Source organism: Marmota flaviventris, chromosome 8 (genome assembly GCF_047511675.1).
Source record: "Marmota flaviventris isolate mMarFla1 chromosome 8, mMarFla1.hap1, whole genome shotgun sequence".
Taxonomy (NCBI): Eukaryota; Metazoa; Chordata; class Mammalia; order Rodentia; family Sciuridae; genus Marmota; species Marmota flaviventris.
Genome location: NC_092505.1, coordinates 43,169,949 through 43,184,482, shown reverse-complemented (window position 1 = coordinate 43,184,482; position 14,534 = coordinate 43,169,949). Strand labels below are relative to the sequence as shown.

At 39.1% G+C, this 14,534-nt stretch overlaps 1 protein-coding gene across 1 annotated transcript; it reads right to left on the bottom strand.

The window, feature by feature from the left end:
- Nucleotides 1-704: 704 nt before the first annotated feature.
- On the bottom strand, nt 705-10,940 carry Hrg (histidine rich glycoprotein). Its single transcript, XM_027951417.2, has 8 exons — nt 10,726-10,940; nt 8,881-8,994; nt 7,762-7,852; nt 6,417-6,583; nt 4,643-4,723; nt 2,827-2,928; nt 1,472-1,736; nt 705-1,261 (listed from the first exon to the last, which is right to left on the bottom strand). Exons 1-8 carry the CDS (start codon nt 10,906-10,908, stop codon nt 705-707), a joined length of 1,560 nt encoding a protein of 519 aa, XP_027807218.2. The 5' UTR covers nt 10,909-10,940.
- Nucleotides 10,941-14,534: the final 3,594 nt, after the last annotated feature.

Below are 14,534 nucleotides of genomic sequence, written 5' to 3'. Positions count from 1 at the left end.
CTGGCACTATGTGAGACTCTAGAACCGAGCCACAACCAACTTTGTGTGGGGAATCACGGGGCAGAGCAAAAATGCCAGGAAGGACTGGGATTGAGTTTCCCATTAGTCCAGGAGGATGGACCTGAAGTAGAAATTAATTGATTCTGAAAATAAAGTGATATTTATTGTGCATATGAACTTAGGGTCTTGACTCATGCCTGCAACTTCCTTTGCAATTTATAGCTGGGACTTTATTTGCTTCTTAGTTGAACTTAGATAGTATTTTTCCAAGAGGAAATTTAGACAAATAGAAATAACCACTAGGAGACAATTTGGGTCACTTTCATAATAATCCTTTAAGTAATAATACATATCTTTTTGGTATGCTTAAACATAGCACAAGCAGTAATGGACAATCTAGAGTTAGAGAAGTTCAATCCAAGAAAGAAGGAAACTCTGAGAATTAGAAATTTACTGCAAGCAATACAGTGGCCAGTGACCTAATTAACTTCTGATTTGTAGTATGAAATCTTTCCTCACCTTTCCATCTATTTGTCTCTTCTTGCACCATTTCCTTCCACACCCACATATTGCCCTATCCTGAGTATAAAAGTATGATTAAAACAACTGCAATTTCACAGATGGCTCTAATTTAGAATATGATTTACTTCTGTCGTAATCCAAGTTTATGTGGCTTCTGAGGATGCCCATCAAATAATCAAATTTTATTTTGGAGATGGATATGCAAAAAACTTGGAAAGGTATAGAAACTCACTCTTGAACGTCCCTGGACACAATTCAGAGGCTGATGGAGGAAAGGGCTGAATCTTCGTGTTTAGGCGATTATTGCAGTTTGGCAATGAGAAGTTGGGGAAATTGGCTTCAGGAAGAGGAAGAACTTCATTTATGTTTAGTGGAGGGAGTCGAACAATGGATCCAATTTGTCTCGGATGGAAAGGAAAGTGTCCTTTACCTGGGCCTCTTTTTCCTGGGTGCCTATGTGGTGGGCCATGGCCACGGTGATGGTGATCTGGGGGACCTTGGCCAAGGGAAGGTGGATCACAGGGTCCATAGTCATCGAAATCATGGCCACGGGGACCATGTCCATGGGGACCGTGTCCATGGGGTCCATGTCCATTGGGACCGTGTCCATGAGGCCCATGTCCATGGGGTCCATGTCCATGAGGACCATGTCCATGAGGCCCTTGTCCATGGGGTCCATGTCCATGAGGACCGTGTCCATGAGGCCCATGTCCATGGGGTCCCTGTCCATGAGAACCGTTTCCATGAGGACCATGTCCATGGGGTCCATGTCCATGAGGACCGTGTCCATGAGGCCCTTGTCCATGGGGTCCATGTCCATGAGGACCATGTCCATGAGGCCCATGTCCATGGGGTCCCTGTCCATGAGGACCGTGCCCATGGGGATCATGTTTATGGGGCCCATGGCCATGGGGACCGTATTCATGGGAATGGGGTCCATGGTGATGCTGATCACTGAAACTATGATTATAAGGGTGTCTTTGGGTCTCATTGGTGCCAAAAAGAGGGTGATGACATCTTGATCCTGGAGGTGGCAAAAATGGTGGAAAATCTCCTTCTTGAAGTGGTGGTCTGTCAGAGTTATCTTTTCCTTCTGGGAGAGGTCGGAATCCGAATTTATGTGGCTTCTGAGGATGATGATGAGAATGTCCATGCCCATCAAAGTGGTGGGGAGGGCCCCAATGGGGTCTCACATCACTGATGTTTCTATGTTCCTGGTAAAAGTACAGAAAAGTGTGTGTTATCATGTAACGCAAAAGGAGAAATTTGATGTTTAGCTTGACTTAGGGCAATGGCTTCCAAACTTTTGGACTTCACAAATCAATTTAAAAAGTCAGATACTAAAAAAGGGTGTCCAATTTTTATCTAGCCAAATCAACATTTAAAATGCAAACAAAAACTGCCCACTAACACCATTATTATTTCACAAAAGGAATGATATCTTGACAACAAGAGTCAGAAAATAACCATAGAGTAAAGAATAATTTTTGGATGGAATATATGTTGTATTATGAAAAATTTTTAAATTATACATAAGTGAAACTACATTAAGGAATGGCACCCATTTATAGACCAGCCTTTGGAAAACTAGTGTCTTAAAACTTAGACTCTCAACAGAGTTCTGAGACTTGATATAAAATCCTTACTCCTACAGGATGGACACCTGCCTCTTTACTTTCCTCCTCGTCCAGACTTTAACTTTCTAAAAAGTCTATGGAGCTGTATTCTTGGTGACAAACCTACCTTTCCTTTTTCCTCTTCTTCCTTCTTTTCTTTTTAATTTTTATTTATTTATTTTTGCTAATATAAAAATTACTATGAAGAACATCTTTGTGCTCACTCAGAAAAAGCATAAAGGTTTCTTTCTGGGATGGTTATAAAATATCATTTTTAATCTTATAAACCTTTACATGATAAATTTGAGACCAATTAATTCCTCTTAGGTTCAACATCTAATAATAAAAGCTAAGAATTATGAAGTCTCATCACTGGAAGTTCTAACTATAAGGACCATTTTCAAATTCACTTAAGGTTGATTGAATTGGTCATTGTACTTTTCTGCCAAATCTTGCCCTTGCCCTATACTTGAGAAAAAATTTATACTTTTTTGGTGTCATGCCAAAAATTTTTCCTAGGGGCCTATTCTATTCTCTCCAAATCTCTCTCTCTCTCTCTCTCTCTCTCTCTCTCTCTCACACACACACACACACACACACACACACAACTCTAAGAACCAATTACACTGTGTGTGTGAAAATATTTAATCTGGCACTGTTCATAACAAAGTGTACTCTGACAACCCACCTCAAAGTTAAAGACTTCACAAATTACTTCAAGGTCTTCTGGGGCTTCCAAGTCAGAGGCTTCTATATTATAGGACAAATCTGCTCTGCAGAATCCAAAAACCTACAAAAGAGAAAGAAGTCTATAGTGGGTGTGTGTGTCTTCAAGGGGTATGAGGGTTCCCACCGAGACTTATGAACTGGAAAGGAAGAAGAGCTTTAGAAAAATCAGGGTAATGATATTATCAGACATCTCCACCAGTTACTTAGCAATCTTTCCCAGTCAACCCTTGGGGAAGGTACAGGTTGCAAAGGATTTCATTGCAACTTCTCTCCCGTGAGCAGTCACAAGCACTGGGGGCTTCCCCATGTGTGTGGCGATTGCTCATGTCATTACTGCTTTTCCTTTAGGCCAACACTTCTGCCCTGAAGATCTGAGTTGTCAGTGCCTAGAGAAAATGAGGAATGGTTTAGAAGATAAATTTGAATGACTTTAACTGGTCCCTTGAAAGTGTTAGAAAGGAGGGAGCCAGTATAAAGACAGGTTTGCAAGGACCCTGTCAAGGTAAAGAGTCTGCTGGCCCCATCCTAAGTATGAGGGCTGAACTGACTAGCCCGATGCTCCAAAGTCACCTAAGCTCAGCCATCAAAGCTAGACAAACAAGTTGACAATTCTTCTCTAGAAAACAAACAAACAAACAAAAACTAAGCTATTAAGTATTGAGGCTCTGAGTATGGTTTTGGAGTGAGGTCTGTGCTAATCCTGGCTTCACCATTTTCTACTTGTGTGAGTCTCAGGTTACACACATTTTCTGAAACTCAGACTGTAAACAAGTACAATGCTATCTACTCACATGGTGAGAGGATTTAGAAAATCAGGGTAATATTATCACCAACTTCTAATTACCAACTCTCTTGGTTCTGCACTGGTCTTTTATTACCCACACAATGATAGCTGAGTTTGTTGGATACAGGAGGGAAGCATTTTTTTTTTTTCTAGCCACTGAGCAGGAATCTAAAATTAATTCAGGTCAAAATTTTGAGCAGTCAGAAAAGGAAATAACAAATGCTTCCTCTCTTCAGCCAGAGAGAGAATGTGTTACTAAACCTCAGCAAAATCCTGGACTTGAAATTAGAATTAAAGTCTTGTGTGCACTTTCTAGCCAAGTGCCTTAGGTAAATGATTGAAATTCTAGGCCCACTTGCCCCAAAGAAATGGAGGCAGGCATTTGCTTCTCCTCAGTAGGTTATCACAAAGTTCCCAAAAGACAATAATATATGCAGGGGTGTTTTATAAACTGTGAGTCACCAAGCAAATGTCAGGTATCATTAATAAGATTCTCTAGTAGATATCAGATTAATTTGTAAATAATTAGGAAAAAATCCTACTGGACTGAGCATGAGAAGAACTGGACTATAGTCTCAGCTGGGTTGTGAACATTGGCAAGACCCTTCCTTTGTTGAACCTGTTACCTCCTTACTTGTCAAATGCAATCCCTGTGGGTGTCGATGCATTGGAATGAGTGAAAGCACATCGTAGGGGGGTCTTAATACAAGCTGGTTATTAGTTTTAGTTAAACTTTTAATTTTAACATGTTAAAAACCTGTTTTAGGTTTAGTTATATATCATGTATATTATAAAGGCATTTTCTCATGATTTGTTTAACTTTTCCATGCCTCTGTTTCCCCATCTACAAATCAGGGACAAAGAGTTTCTACCCCATAGGGTGGTGTGTTAATAAGTTAATGTATAAAGCACTTAGAAGAGTGCCTGTCAGGGAGCAAGAACTCTCTAGATGACACTTAGCATTTCACAGACATTTGTTATACTCACTCACTTTAGGGGGTCTGGGGAAATGTTGTGTGGAGCAGTTCCTCACAGAGAAGTCCAGATAGTATTTGGTTCTTTCCCCTCCTCTCTAGAACAGATAGGAACAACATAGTTTCAGGAAAAGAAAAAGTAGAAAAAGAGAACAGTAACTATCCAATGTATTGTAAAACACTAGAATGCTTAAATCACCAATAAGTGATATTTTTCTTATGGGCTTTTTTTTTTTTTTTTTTTTTTTGGTTTCTAACTAATCTTTAATTATTTTGGTTATACATTTTTATTAGTTGTTCAAGACAATACAATGATCTTGACATATCATACATTTGATTCAAATAGGGTATGAATTCTCTTGCAGGGAAATGGATGGCACTAGAGCAAATTATGCTAAGTGAAGTTAGCCAATCCCTAAAAAACAAATGCTGAATGTCTTCGCTGATATAAGGGAGGTGACTCAAAACAGAGTAGGAAGGAAGAGCATGAGAAGAAGATTACCACAAAATAAGGAAAAGAGGAGGGAGGGAAAGGGAGGGAGAAGGGGAAATGCACGGAAGACGGAAGGAGACCCTCATGGGTTCACAAAATACATATACAATTTCTTATGGTTTTTGCCTTTTAAAAATGTATCACAAAAGCTGGGCAAAGTGGTGCATGCTTGTAACCCCAGTTGCTCAGAAGACTAAGGCAGGAGGCTCACCAAGTTTAAGGCCAGCCTGGGCCACTTAGTGAAGCCCTATCTCAAAATAAAATAAATTTAACAAGGTTTGGGGATGTAGCTCAGTGGTTTTGCCTACACTCACCAGGCTCTGGGTTTCATCCATAGCACAGGGGGGAAAAAGTATCACATAAGTGATAGAGTGAACACAATTTCACTGTAAGGGTTCAAATATGCAGACATGATAAGCATGGTGTAAAAAATCACTCTTGCTGCACCCTAGCCTCTCCTTCTCAGAGTGAGCACCACGGTCTACTTGATGTATTTCTCCTTCTAGCCTTTTGCCACATATCCATGGCGACCTAAGTATCTAACTTCAGTGGGTTCATATGCTGAGTATTGCTCTGTAACCTGCTTGTCTTAGTAATATGTCTTGAACTCTTTCCAGTACCTCTGGGTCCAACACATTATTTTTGGAAATTGTATTAAATGCATTCCATTGTTGGTATGTACCGTGATCCATTTAATTTTACATTTTTGAAATATACAGCAAATATCAACCAGCTGCTCCTCAAGACAACTCTGGTTGGAAGGCACTTGAGTCCTTGGACTGTGAGGCAGGTAACTATCTAGTTCTCTAGACACACCAAATGTCATGAGATTATTTCCCGAAGCCTCATAATATAACCATATAAGCACAGATAAAAAATTTTGTTTTCAAAAACTGAGAGGTTAACACACCAAGATATCTTAGTGCTTTTTCCTTCAGAAATGTTTGGGATAGGGTCATAATCCATTTAAACAGTTTCTACCATAATATAAGAAAATTAAAATTCAATGATTGAATAATTCACTTAACCCTAATATGCTCTTGTCCTTCCCTCTTTCCTTTTTGGATTTTCCCTTCTCTCTTTCAGATGTCTACCCTCCCTTTCTGCCTCTCCAAACAAATAAAACCCTTGCAGAAGAGCAGTTCTTTGTTATCCACTATCTATTATAGCCAAAAGGCTGCCACAGTTTCAAAGGCAGCTGGTCACTTGGGGCAAGTGGAGAGGGTTGTCAACAGTTCTTGCCTGCCAGGTTGATGCCTGGGTCCTCACACTCTAGCTAGACATTAGTGGTGACTCACCCCTCTCGCAACTCTCTCTACTCGGTCCACTCTGAAAGAGGCAAAATCACTGTTCTCGCTTTTGTACTTGTCAAGGGCTTTGTCAGCTTCTTTTCTGTACTGCTCCGTGTCCTCAAAGAAATCCAGGATTACAGGACTGTCTTTGTTATTGCTCAGTGCTGAAGACACTAAAGAAAGAAGACGACGGCAATATTGTAATTACAAGTGGGAAATAGGATGCCAATGTTTAGACTCCATGTGGTACATAAAAGCATGGTGGTAAGAGTAACAGGAACTTACATCTAAAACATGGGCAAATCCAGGGTTGGAGAAACTAAGTAGCTTGTTGATCAATCAGCCAGTCAGCAGCTGAGCTAAACCATTAGTCTTTCTTTCCATTTGTTCTAACACTCAGGTTCCTATTGTGACCACTGTTCTGATGCCCTAGCATTCATAAAATGCAAATATTTTAATAAATTCTTCCTGTCTTTGCCAAGGAGGAAAGAGGCCTCCTTAACATAAAGTTTGGTCCAGAGAGAGAAGATATAGCTCAATCTTTCTTTAAGGCAACCTCCTGTAGAAGTTGCTCCACTGTGGCCTATATTGAACCAGGTTGAGATTTAGCATGTTTAAAGGCATTCTGTGATAATTCTTTTTGAAAAAGCAAATATAAAAAGCATGGACTTTAGAGTCACCATGGTTGTTGATACAGTCATGCCTTCATCACATCGTGACCATGTGCCCAAGGCCATGTCATTGAACTTCTGCCTAAATTATTTTATCTCTAAAATAGAAAGCAACACAATCTTTATTTCATAGCCTTGGGTGAGGGTGAATGATATTATTTATAAACAATCACTTTGTAAACTATAGAGTAATATATAACTTTTAAATATGAAGCCAATACTTATGAGTGGTAAATGTTCCGCAAAGCATATTATATAGACCATTTTATTTGATTCTAACAAGAATCCTAACAGCTACTACTACTATTATCTCTATTTTAAAATGAGAAAAATCTTAGATTAAATAACTTGGCCTCAAAACCACAGAACTAGTAAATTATGAGACTGGGATTCTAACACAAGCAAGTCTGACCCCAGAGCCTATGTCTACACAATGTTGCTATATGGCACTTTGGAAAGCTCTATTTTCTTGTATTGATTTTTTTTTTTTAAAGGAAGATGTATCAGTAACAGGGGAAAACTGTCCTCCTTCTATTCTCAGTAGAATGAATAATAATGAAGACCATGAGAACAGGGATCCTTTCTGATGTACATCATGGTATTAATATGATAAATACTACTCTATGACTGAGTTCTGTATTAATCGGGAATTTATTTAGCAATTTAACAGATTAACATACCAGAACTGGTGGTGCAGTTAAAGTCATTCATTCGGAGGTCCTGAGATTCATTTGAATATCTTGTAACTATTACCTTACATTGCCCAATCACCTGTAAAAAGAAAAGAGTTTTGGGCTGGGATTGCGGATCAGTGGTAGAGGGCTCACCTAGCATGGATGAGGCACTGGGTTCAATCCTCAGCACCACATAAAAAATAAAATAAAGATATTGTGTCCATCTAAATCTAAAAAATAAATATTGAAAAAAAGTGGCTTTTGACTCATTGCATACCATCCTCCTTTATGAGGGAATATGAAGGGAATGCCACATACTCCTGCTATCCATTTAAACTGTATTTGTACACACACAAAAGCCCTGGCTTCCATCCTCAGCACCACACACTCAGAAAATTGTATTTGGGGTTTCCTTCATCAAAGCCTGTCTCAAACCCTGCATTTTCTTACCTTGCTCCTGTGTGCTGCATACTATCAGAACCCAAAACCCTTAGGAGAATGAAGGAAAAACTGTTTAAATGGATTATGACCCTATCTCAAACATTTCTGAAGGAAAAAGCACTAATGCGTAAACCTCTCATTTTTTGGAAATGAAAGTTTTATCTGTGCTTATTCATTTTTGTGTTTTACACCTGTGACAGATTCTGGCATGTCAGTACCCACCTCCAATGTGCACAGCAAGAACCCCTTCCTCAATGTAACTAAGCCCTTTGGCCATTCCTAGTAATGAGACCAATTTTGATGGGATACACTTACAAGTTCATAGCTTCATGGACCGTAGATTGTGAGGCTTGGAAAGGATTTTGAGTCTATCTATTTCATGACTCTCCTCTTATTTTTACAGTTGAAGAGACTGAAGTCTAGGAATGTTAGGTGATTTTTTCCTAGGGACTCACAGCTGATCATACTATCCCAAGGAATCACAAGCCTTGTTGAGTTATCTTTCCCTGGGTTCCCATGAAGGGCTCTTTACAGGGTGTCACTCAAGGTAAACACAATCTTCATGAGTCTCAAGGCATAAACTGCTCTTACTCTTTTCCAGGTTAGACCAAACATATGGTTTCCCTGTGTAAGCTGATAGGAGGTAAGAAGGATTAAGAGGAGAATGGTACCCTGTATACTTACTATATCAGACGGCCTTCTAAAATGAGCTGGTATACAGTCTTCCTGGTTCCTGGACAGGACCCAACAGTCAGATTCTTTTACATCCAAGACTAAATAATAGACAGTCGCAGATCCCTGAAGAATGCCAAGAAAGCAACAGGTGAGTAGGATGAGGGAGCTCAGGAGGTTTTTAAAATAAAAACAATCTCTTTATTTCTTAAACAGAATTCCTGCTTATCTCCGAGTCTTTGCAGATGTCCTACCTCTGTGTCATTTGATCTATTTATTTGGATAAATGGCTTCAAATAGTTATTTCCAAGTGTTCTTTTTAACTCATTATAAGGTTTCTTCTGCCCCCAAACTTTAAAAAGTCATCACTGTAGGGCAGTGTTGGGTGGGTGGAGGTGTTGACAATACAAGCCTAGAATGGTAAGTGGAGATCGCCATATCACCATGTGCAATCTGCTGTGGTGGTGGTGTCCTCTCACCCAGCTCTCTTCCTGAATCTGGACTTCTGACCTTGATTTCAACTTAAACTCACTTCTCTTACAGATCTGCTTCCTCTCTCAACTTCCCTGGTCTTTGTCAGAAGCTATTAATTACTTAACTGCTGTAGGCTCTAGTTTAGAAAATGTGTATGGGCTTTGCTTTACTTTGGCTACACAGAAATCAAGCCATCAATGGTCTTTCTTTGAAACGTTCTCATGTGTATTTTTCATTTTCTTGCTTCAATTCCAACTACCTGGGTCTGACCATCATTTCTTCATTCCTGAACACATGAAATAGCTTCCTACTTCATGTTCCAGTCACTTTCTTACATCTCTCCAGGCACATTGTGTTCTCCTTTTCACCCCACTGCCACAAATCCATACTGCCACTCAGAGGTAGCACCATGCCCATTCATTCTGTGCCCCACACATGTGGCAAAGACCCTGAAATGGAACTGATGATCATTAAATTACTTGCTGATCATGAATTGCTTGTTGTTGATGATCAGTACATTGGTAAACTCCTGGATTTCTATTCTCTGCATTCTTCAGCACTTTCCTAACACCTTAAAAAGGGTATATTACTCTGCTCATCCTCTGTAGTAGTCCATAGTGACCTGACTCTCTGATTTCAGTCACTCCACCAAAGAGAAGATAGGTTATTATATTTTGCAAGGACAACTTCATCAGCCTTCCATAATCTCTATCAACCCATCAAATCCATTTCAAATCAGCATATAATCTAAGTGAAGTCTTGTTTAAACGTCTTCAAGATAAGCTCAGTCTCTCTTCCAACTTCACATTCAATTCTGGCCTCTCCAGAGCCCGTGCAGTTCTGGATCACACCCCTTACCCCGCCCAGCCTATTCAATTACTCCCTAGGGCCTCCTTTTTTGATTCCCTGCCCACCTTGATGTACCTAGAATTCTCTTGAAATGCCTTTCTCCAGGCCTCTTCCTATTCACATCCTACCCATTCTTCAGATTCAACTGAAGTCTTCTCCCACCCAATCTTAATAGCTCTCCTTTCACTGAAAGTGCTCCAAATCAGCACTTGATCACTGAATACATTCTTTGTTACCCAGTTTGCCTTGGCGCATCAGAAGATTGTTCTTTCCTCAAGGGCAATTCCTGCTAGTTAATTCTGATTTTTCTCTGAAGCCATTTGCATAGTGCTTCTAAGTGCTTACAGATTGATCCCTAGTTAATCTATTCCAATAATAATCGTGGAGTTGGAAGGAAAAATAAACAATCTAGAGCAGCCACAGAAACTAAACAGAAGACCCTGACTGAAGCCATTTGTTGTGCTGAGGAGCTAGAATCTCATTTGCCCCGGAGCATGGTCTCCCAGCTCAGCTCTGACATGGACGATTTCTCACCACTGTGTCCAAGTGGGCATCAGCGACCCGCAGCAACTGGAAAAGATAGCCATTCCGTCGCCATTTATTGATAAGGTCTACAGCTTTCTCAGCCTCAGGCTCAACAGCATTGCAGTCGGTGGGACTCACAGCGCATGAACATTGCAGTGAGATCAAAAGTAGTAGGGCAGTGAGCACCTTCATTTTGCTACACTCCCCCTGCTGTGGTCTACCATAGCAGAGAATTTATACACACACAATTGATGAAACTTTATACATTTTTGTTGTGCAACTAGGAATGTTCACCTTGACCCCTGGTTCAAATATCTGTCAACAATCTGTAAATGATTAGTGGATCCTGGGGACAGAAAGCTGAGACATGCCACTGGTGATCCGGTAAAACCATTATCTACACAAATCTGGATTTTTTTTTAATTGTACATAATTACAGCACAACTTTTCATTTCTCTATACATGATATAGTATAGCACCATATGTGCAGTCATATATGTACCTAGAGTAATAATGTCCACTCATTCCACCTTCATTCCTGCCCCCCTGTCTCCTCCCCTTCCCAAATCTAGATATTTTTAGTAGGTTGCAGATCCAAAGTCTATTTTTGACCTTAAGCACTGCCAATGTGTGTGCCCAGTGGTGAGGTTTGTGCTAAGGTAATTTTCCTCCATCAGCCTGTCAGTCTCAGCCAGAAATCTCCACCATCAGCCCCTCTTTGAATTATGGCACTAAAGTTCAGTAGAATGCAATCAGTAGATTTTTTTTTTAGTTGTCAATGGATCTTTAATTAATTAATTCACTAATTTATATCCAGGGCCGAGAATGGAACCCAGTGCCTCCCACATGCTAAGCAAGTGCTCTACCACTAGAATTCTTTAAAAAGAATCCTTGGTAACATGTTTAGTAGTTAACATTATACAAGGAATTGACTTCAAATAGAATAGCATGATTAATGGACAGTGGCCTTGGAGTCAGATGTAAATTTCTAACCCTAGCTCTGTCACTTTCTTATTGTGTGTTACTGTGTAAACTCCCAAACTCCTCTGATTTTTAGTTTCCTTCACTTATAAAATGAGGATTAATACTTCTTTGTAGGCTTATGTGATAGTTAAATAAGAAAGCACATATAAAAGAACTAATACAAATCTTGGCACAGACTAGGTGCTAAATAAATGATGCTATGTGTTATTATTAATGCTGTTTATTAGGGTACCTGGGAAGAAGTGGGGAGCATTCCTATATCATCCCAATTCTCTGTGGCTCTTAAAGCATGCCAAACAGAACTGGTTCATGTGCAAGAGGAGAGGGGTGAGAGCAGGAGTCAAGCAATTGAATACCTGTCCCATAGTGGGGAGGGCTCAGCATTGGAAGACAGGGCTGGGATACACCTGACCCCCTGCCACTAACCCTCCAAAGAAACCTATATACCTATGTGGAACATTCATACCTGCAGAGGCCAGCAGCTTCTGAAAAGACTAAAGGGAATCAACTTCACTTCCCTCCCCACTGCCAAAAACAATCAGAAGACAGCATCTCTCTTCTTCCCTGTACTTTTTCTACAGTAAGGTTCTACAGCAATAGTTCTCAATCTTGATTTCATATTAGAAATGCCCAAGGAGTTTAAAAAGAATCCTGGGATCAGGACCCTTCAAAACAATTCAATCAGAATGGATCTGGGTTTGGATAGTTTTTAGATTCCCAAGTAATTCCAGTGTGCAGTCAAAATTGAGAATAAATGAGCATCCAGATAGAACTGAATCAAGTGAAAGAATTAGAAGAAAGAAAAGGGAGGAGTTATATGAAAAATAGACTTCACTTCCAAGGGTCACAGGTTGGTTTAGTGAGTGCTAAAGTGGAAGAAACATGTTTAGGATAATGTTCGAGACTGAACTTTTAGTGTGAACAACAAGTGGCTTTTAAACAACTGAATGGGACCACTATAGTATAACTCAGAAGGATAGAAATAGTATGGAATCTGCTGTAGGTATCTTTAAGGGCCCCAACTCAGTGGGGCAGGGGATAACTACTGATTAAAACAAAAACAGTTTTATGTTCTAATGAGTTGAGCTCCTTAATCAAGTCTTTCATCCAATATGGAGTACCTGGGCAAATCAGATGCTGGAGTAAATTAAGGGATGGGAATGCTGGGACTGGGAAAAAGGAAGGACAATTTATGCTTTCCCTACAGTACTGTTTTGCTGAGATTTGGGGGTACTTGCAGGACCCAGGCATTCCCTTCCCCTGGCTTTATTGAATATTTAAGACATACAGTGCTAACGATGCCTTTCCAGTAACCAGGGAAGCTTCAGGTTGAGGTGTCTCAGGGAGCACAAAATTAAAGGTAAGTATATGTTCCGTTCTGAGAACTGTCAAATGCTCTAGGCATTGACATTAGCTTTGGGAAAGCTTCCCAGATGGTCTAGAACCAGAGAATGGCCTTAGATGTGATAGAGGAAGAGGAGTGGTGGTGACTTCACAGGATGGCTTTTGGGGCAGACTGAAGTACACAGATCTTCACCTCCATGGTCTCGTTCTGGCATTCAGGTACTTTCTAGGTGTTTTAACCATGTTTTCAGGAAAAGTCAGCTAACAGAACTTTCATTCTTTTAAGATTTTTTTTGCTCATAATAGAATACACATTCTTTGCAAAAAAAGAAGCATGAAAAGTACAAAAAGTATAAAGAAAATTCATCTCAAATTCCACTACCCATGAGAAAAATCAACTATAATATAATTTCTTTATAGAATGTTTTCTATTTGGATATATACAACACAGATTTTTTTATGTTGTTGGAATTACTCTGTACATACAGATTTTTTTCCTTCACTGTTGTTGAGTATTTATTTACTTATAACTTATTTTTTCAGGTATTAGTAGAAACTATATAACATTTTAAAGTATTGTTTCGGGTATTTTATAGGATTTTAAATATTTGGGTTATTCTAATCATATAATTTTTAATTTTAAACATAAACCTCACATAAAATAAAACAAACAATATTATTAAATAAAATTAAGTCTCTCTCCCTTCCGTTTCATACAATCCCTTCCCTAGGGAAAGACTTTAAACAATTTCCTGTAATATGTAGCTTAAATATTATCTTTTCCTTTAAGGTTACACTGTGAGGACTTGTCAAGATCATTAAATATTCTTCAGGAAAATTATTTTCAGAGATCATGGTATATTGCAAGTTATATAAATATTAATATATTCAACATTCCTCATTTTTGGTCATTTATGTTGTTTCTATTTATTTGTTTTTATAAATAGTGCTACAGTAAATATCCTTGTACATCTCTGATTATTTCTTTGAGAATCACTGGATCAGTTAATATAATTTTTTAGCATCAGGGTTTTTATTTTTATTTTTTTGGTAATAGGAATCACTTCTTTTAAGAAAAAAGAAGTCAATTTTGGTCAGACGTTTAATGTATTATTTTGTTACTTTACTTTCAAAAAATAGACATATTTTTTAAAGCAGGTTTAGGTTTGCAGCAAAATTAAGTGGAAAGTACAGGGAGTTCCTAAGTACTCTTTACTTTCTGGTCCCATGCTCACAAACTCCCCCGCCCCATGATAAACATCTGAACCCAGAAGGTCACATTTGTTCCCGCCAAAGAACTTACAATGACACATCATTTTCACCGGAAGTCCATAGTTTGCATTAGGGTTTCCTCTTCACTCAGTAGGGTACCTAGCATGGGTTTTGACAAATGTGCAATGTTTGCATCCACCATTATAGTATCATGCGGAATAATTTATCTGCCTTAAAAATCCTCTGTGCTCCATTATTAATTTATCCCTCTCTCCTCT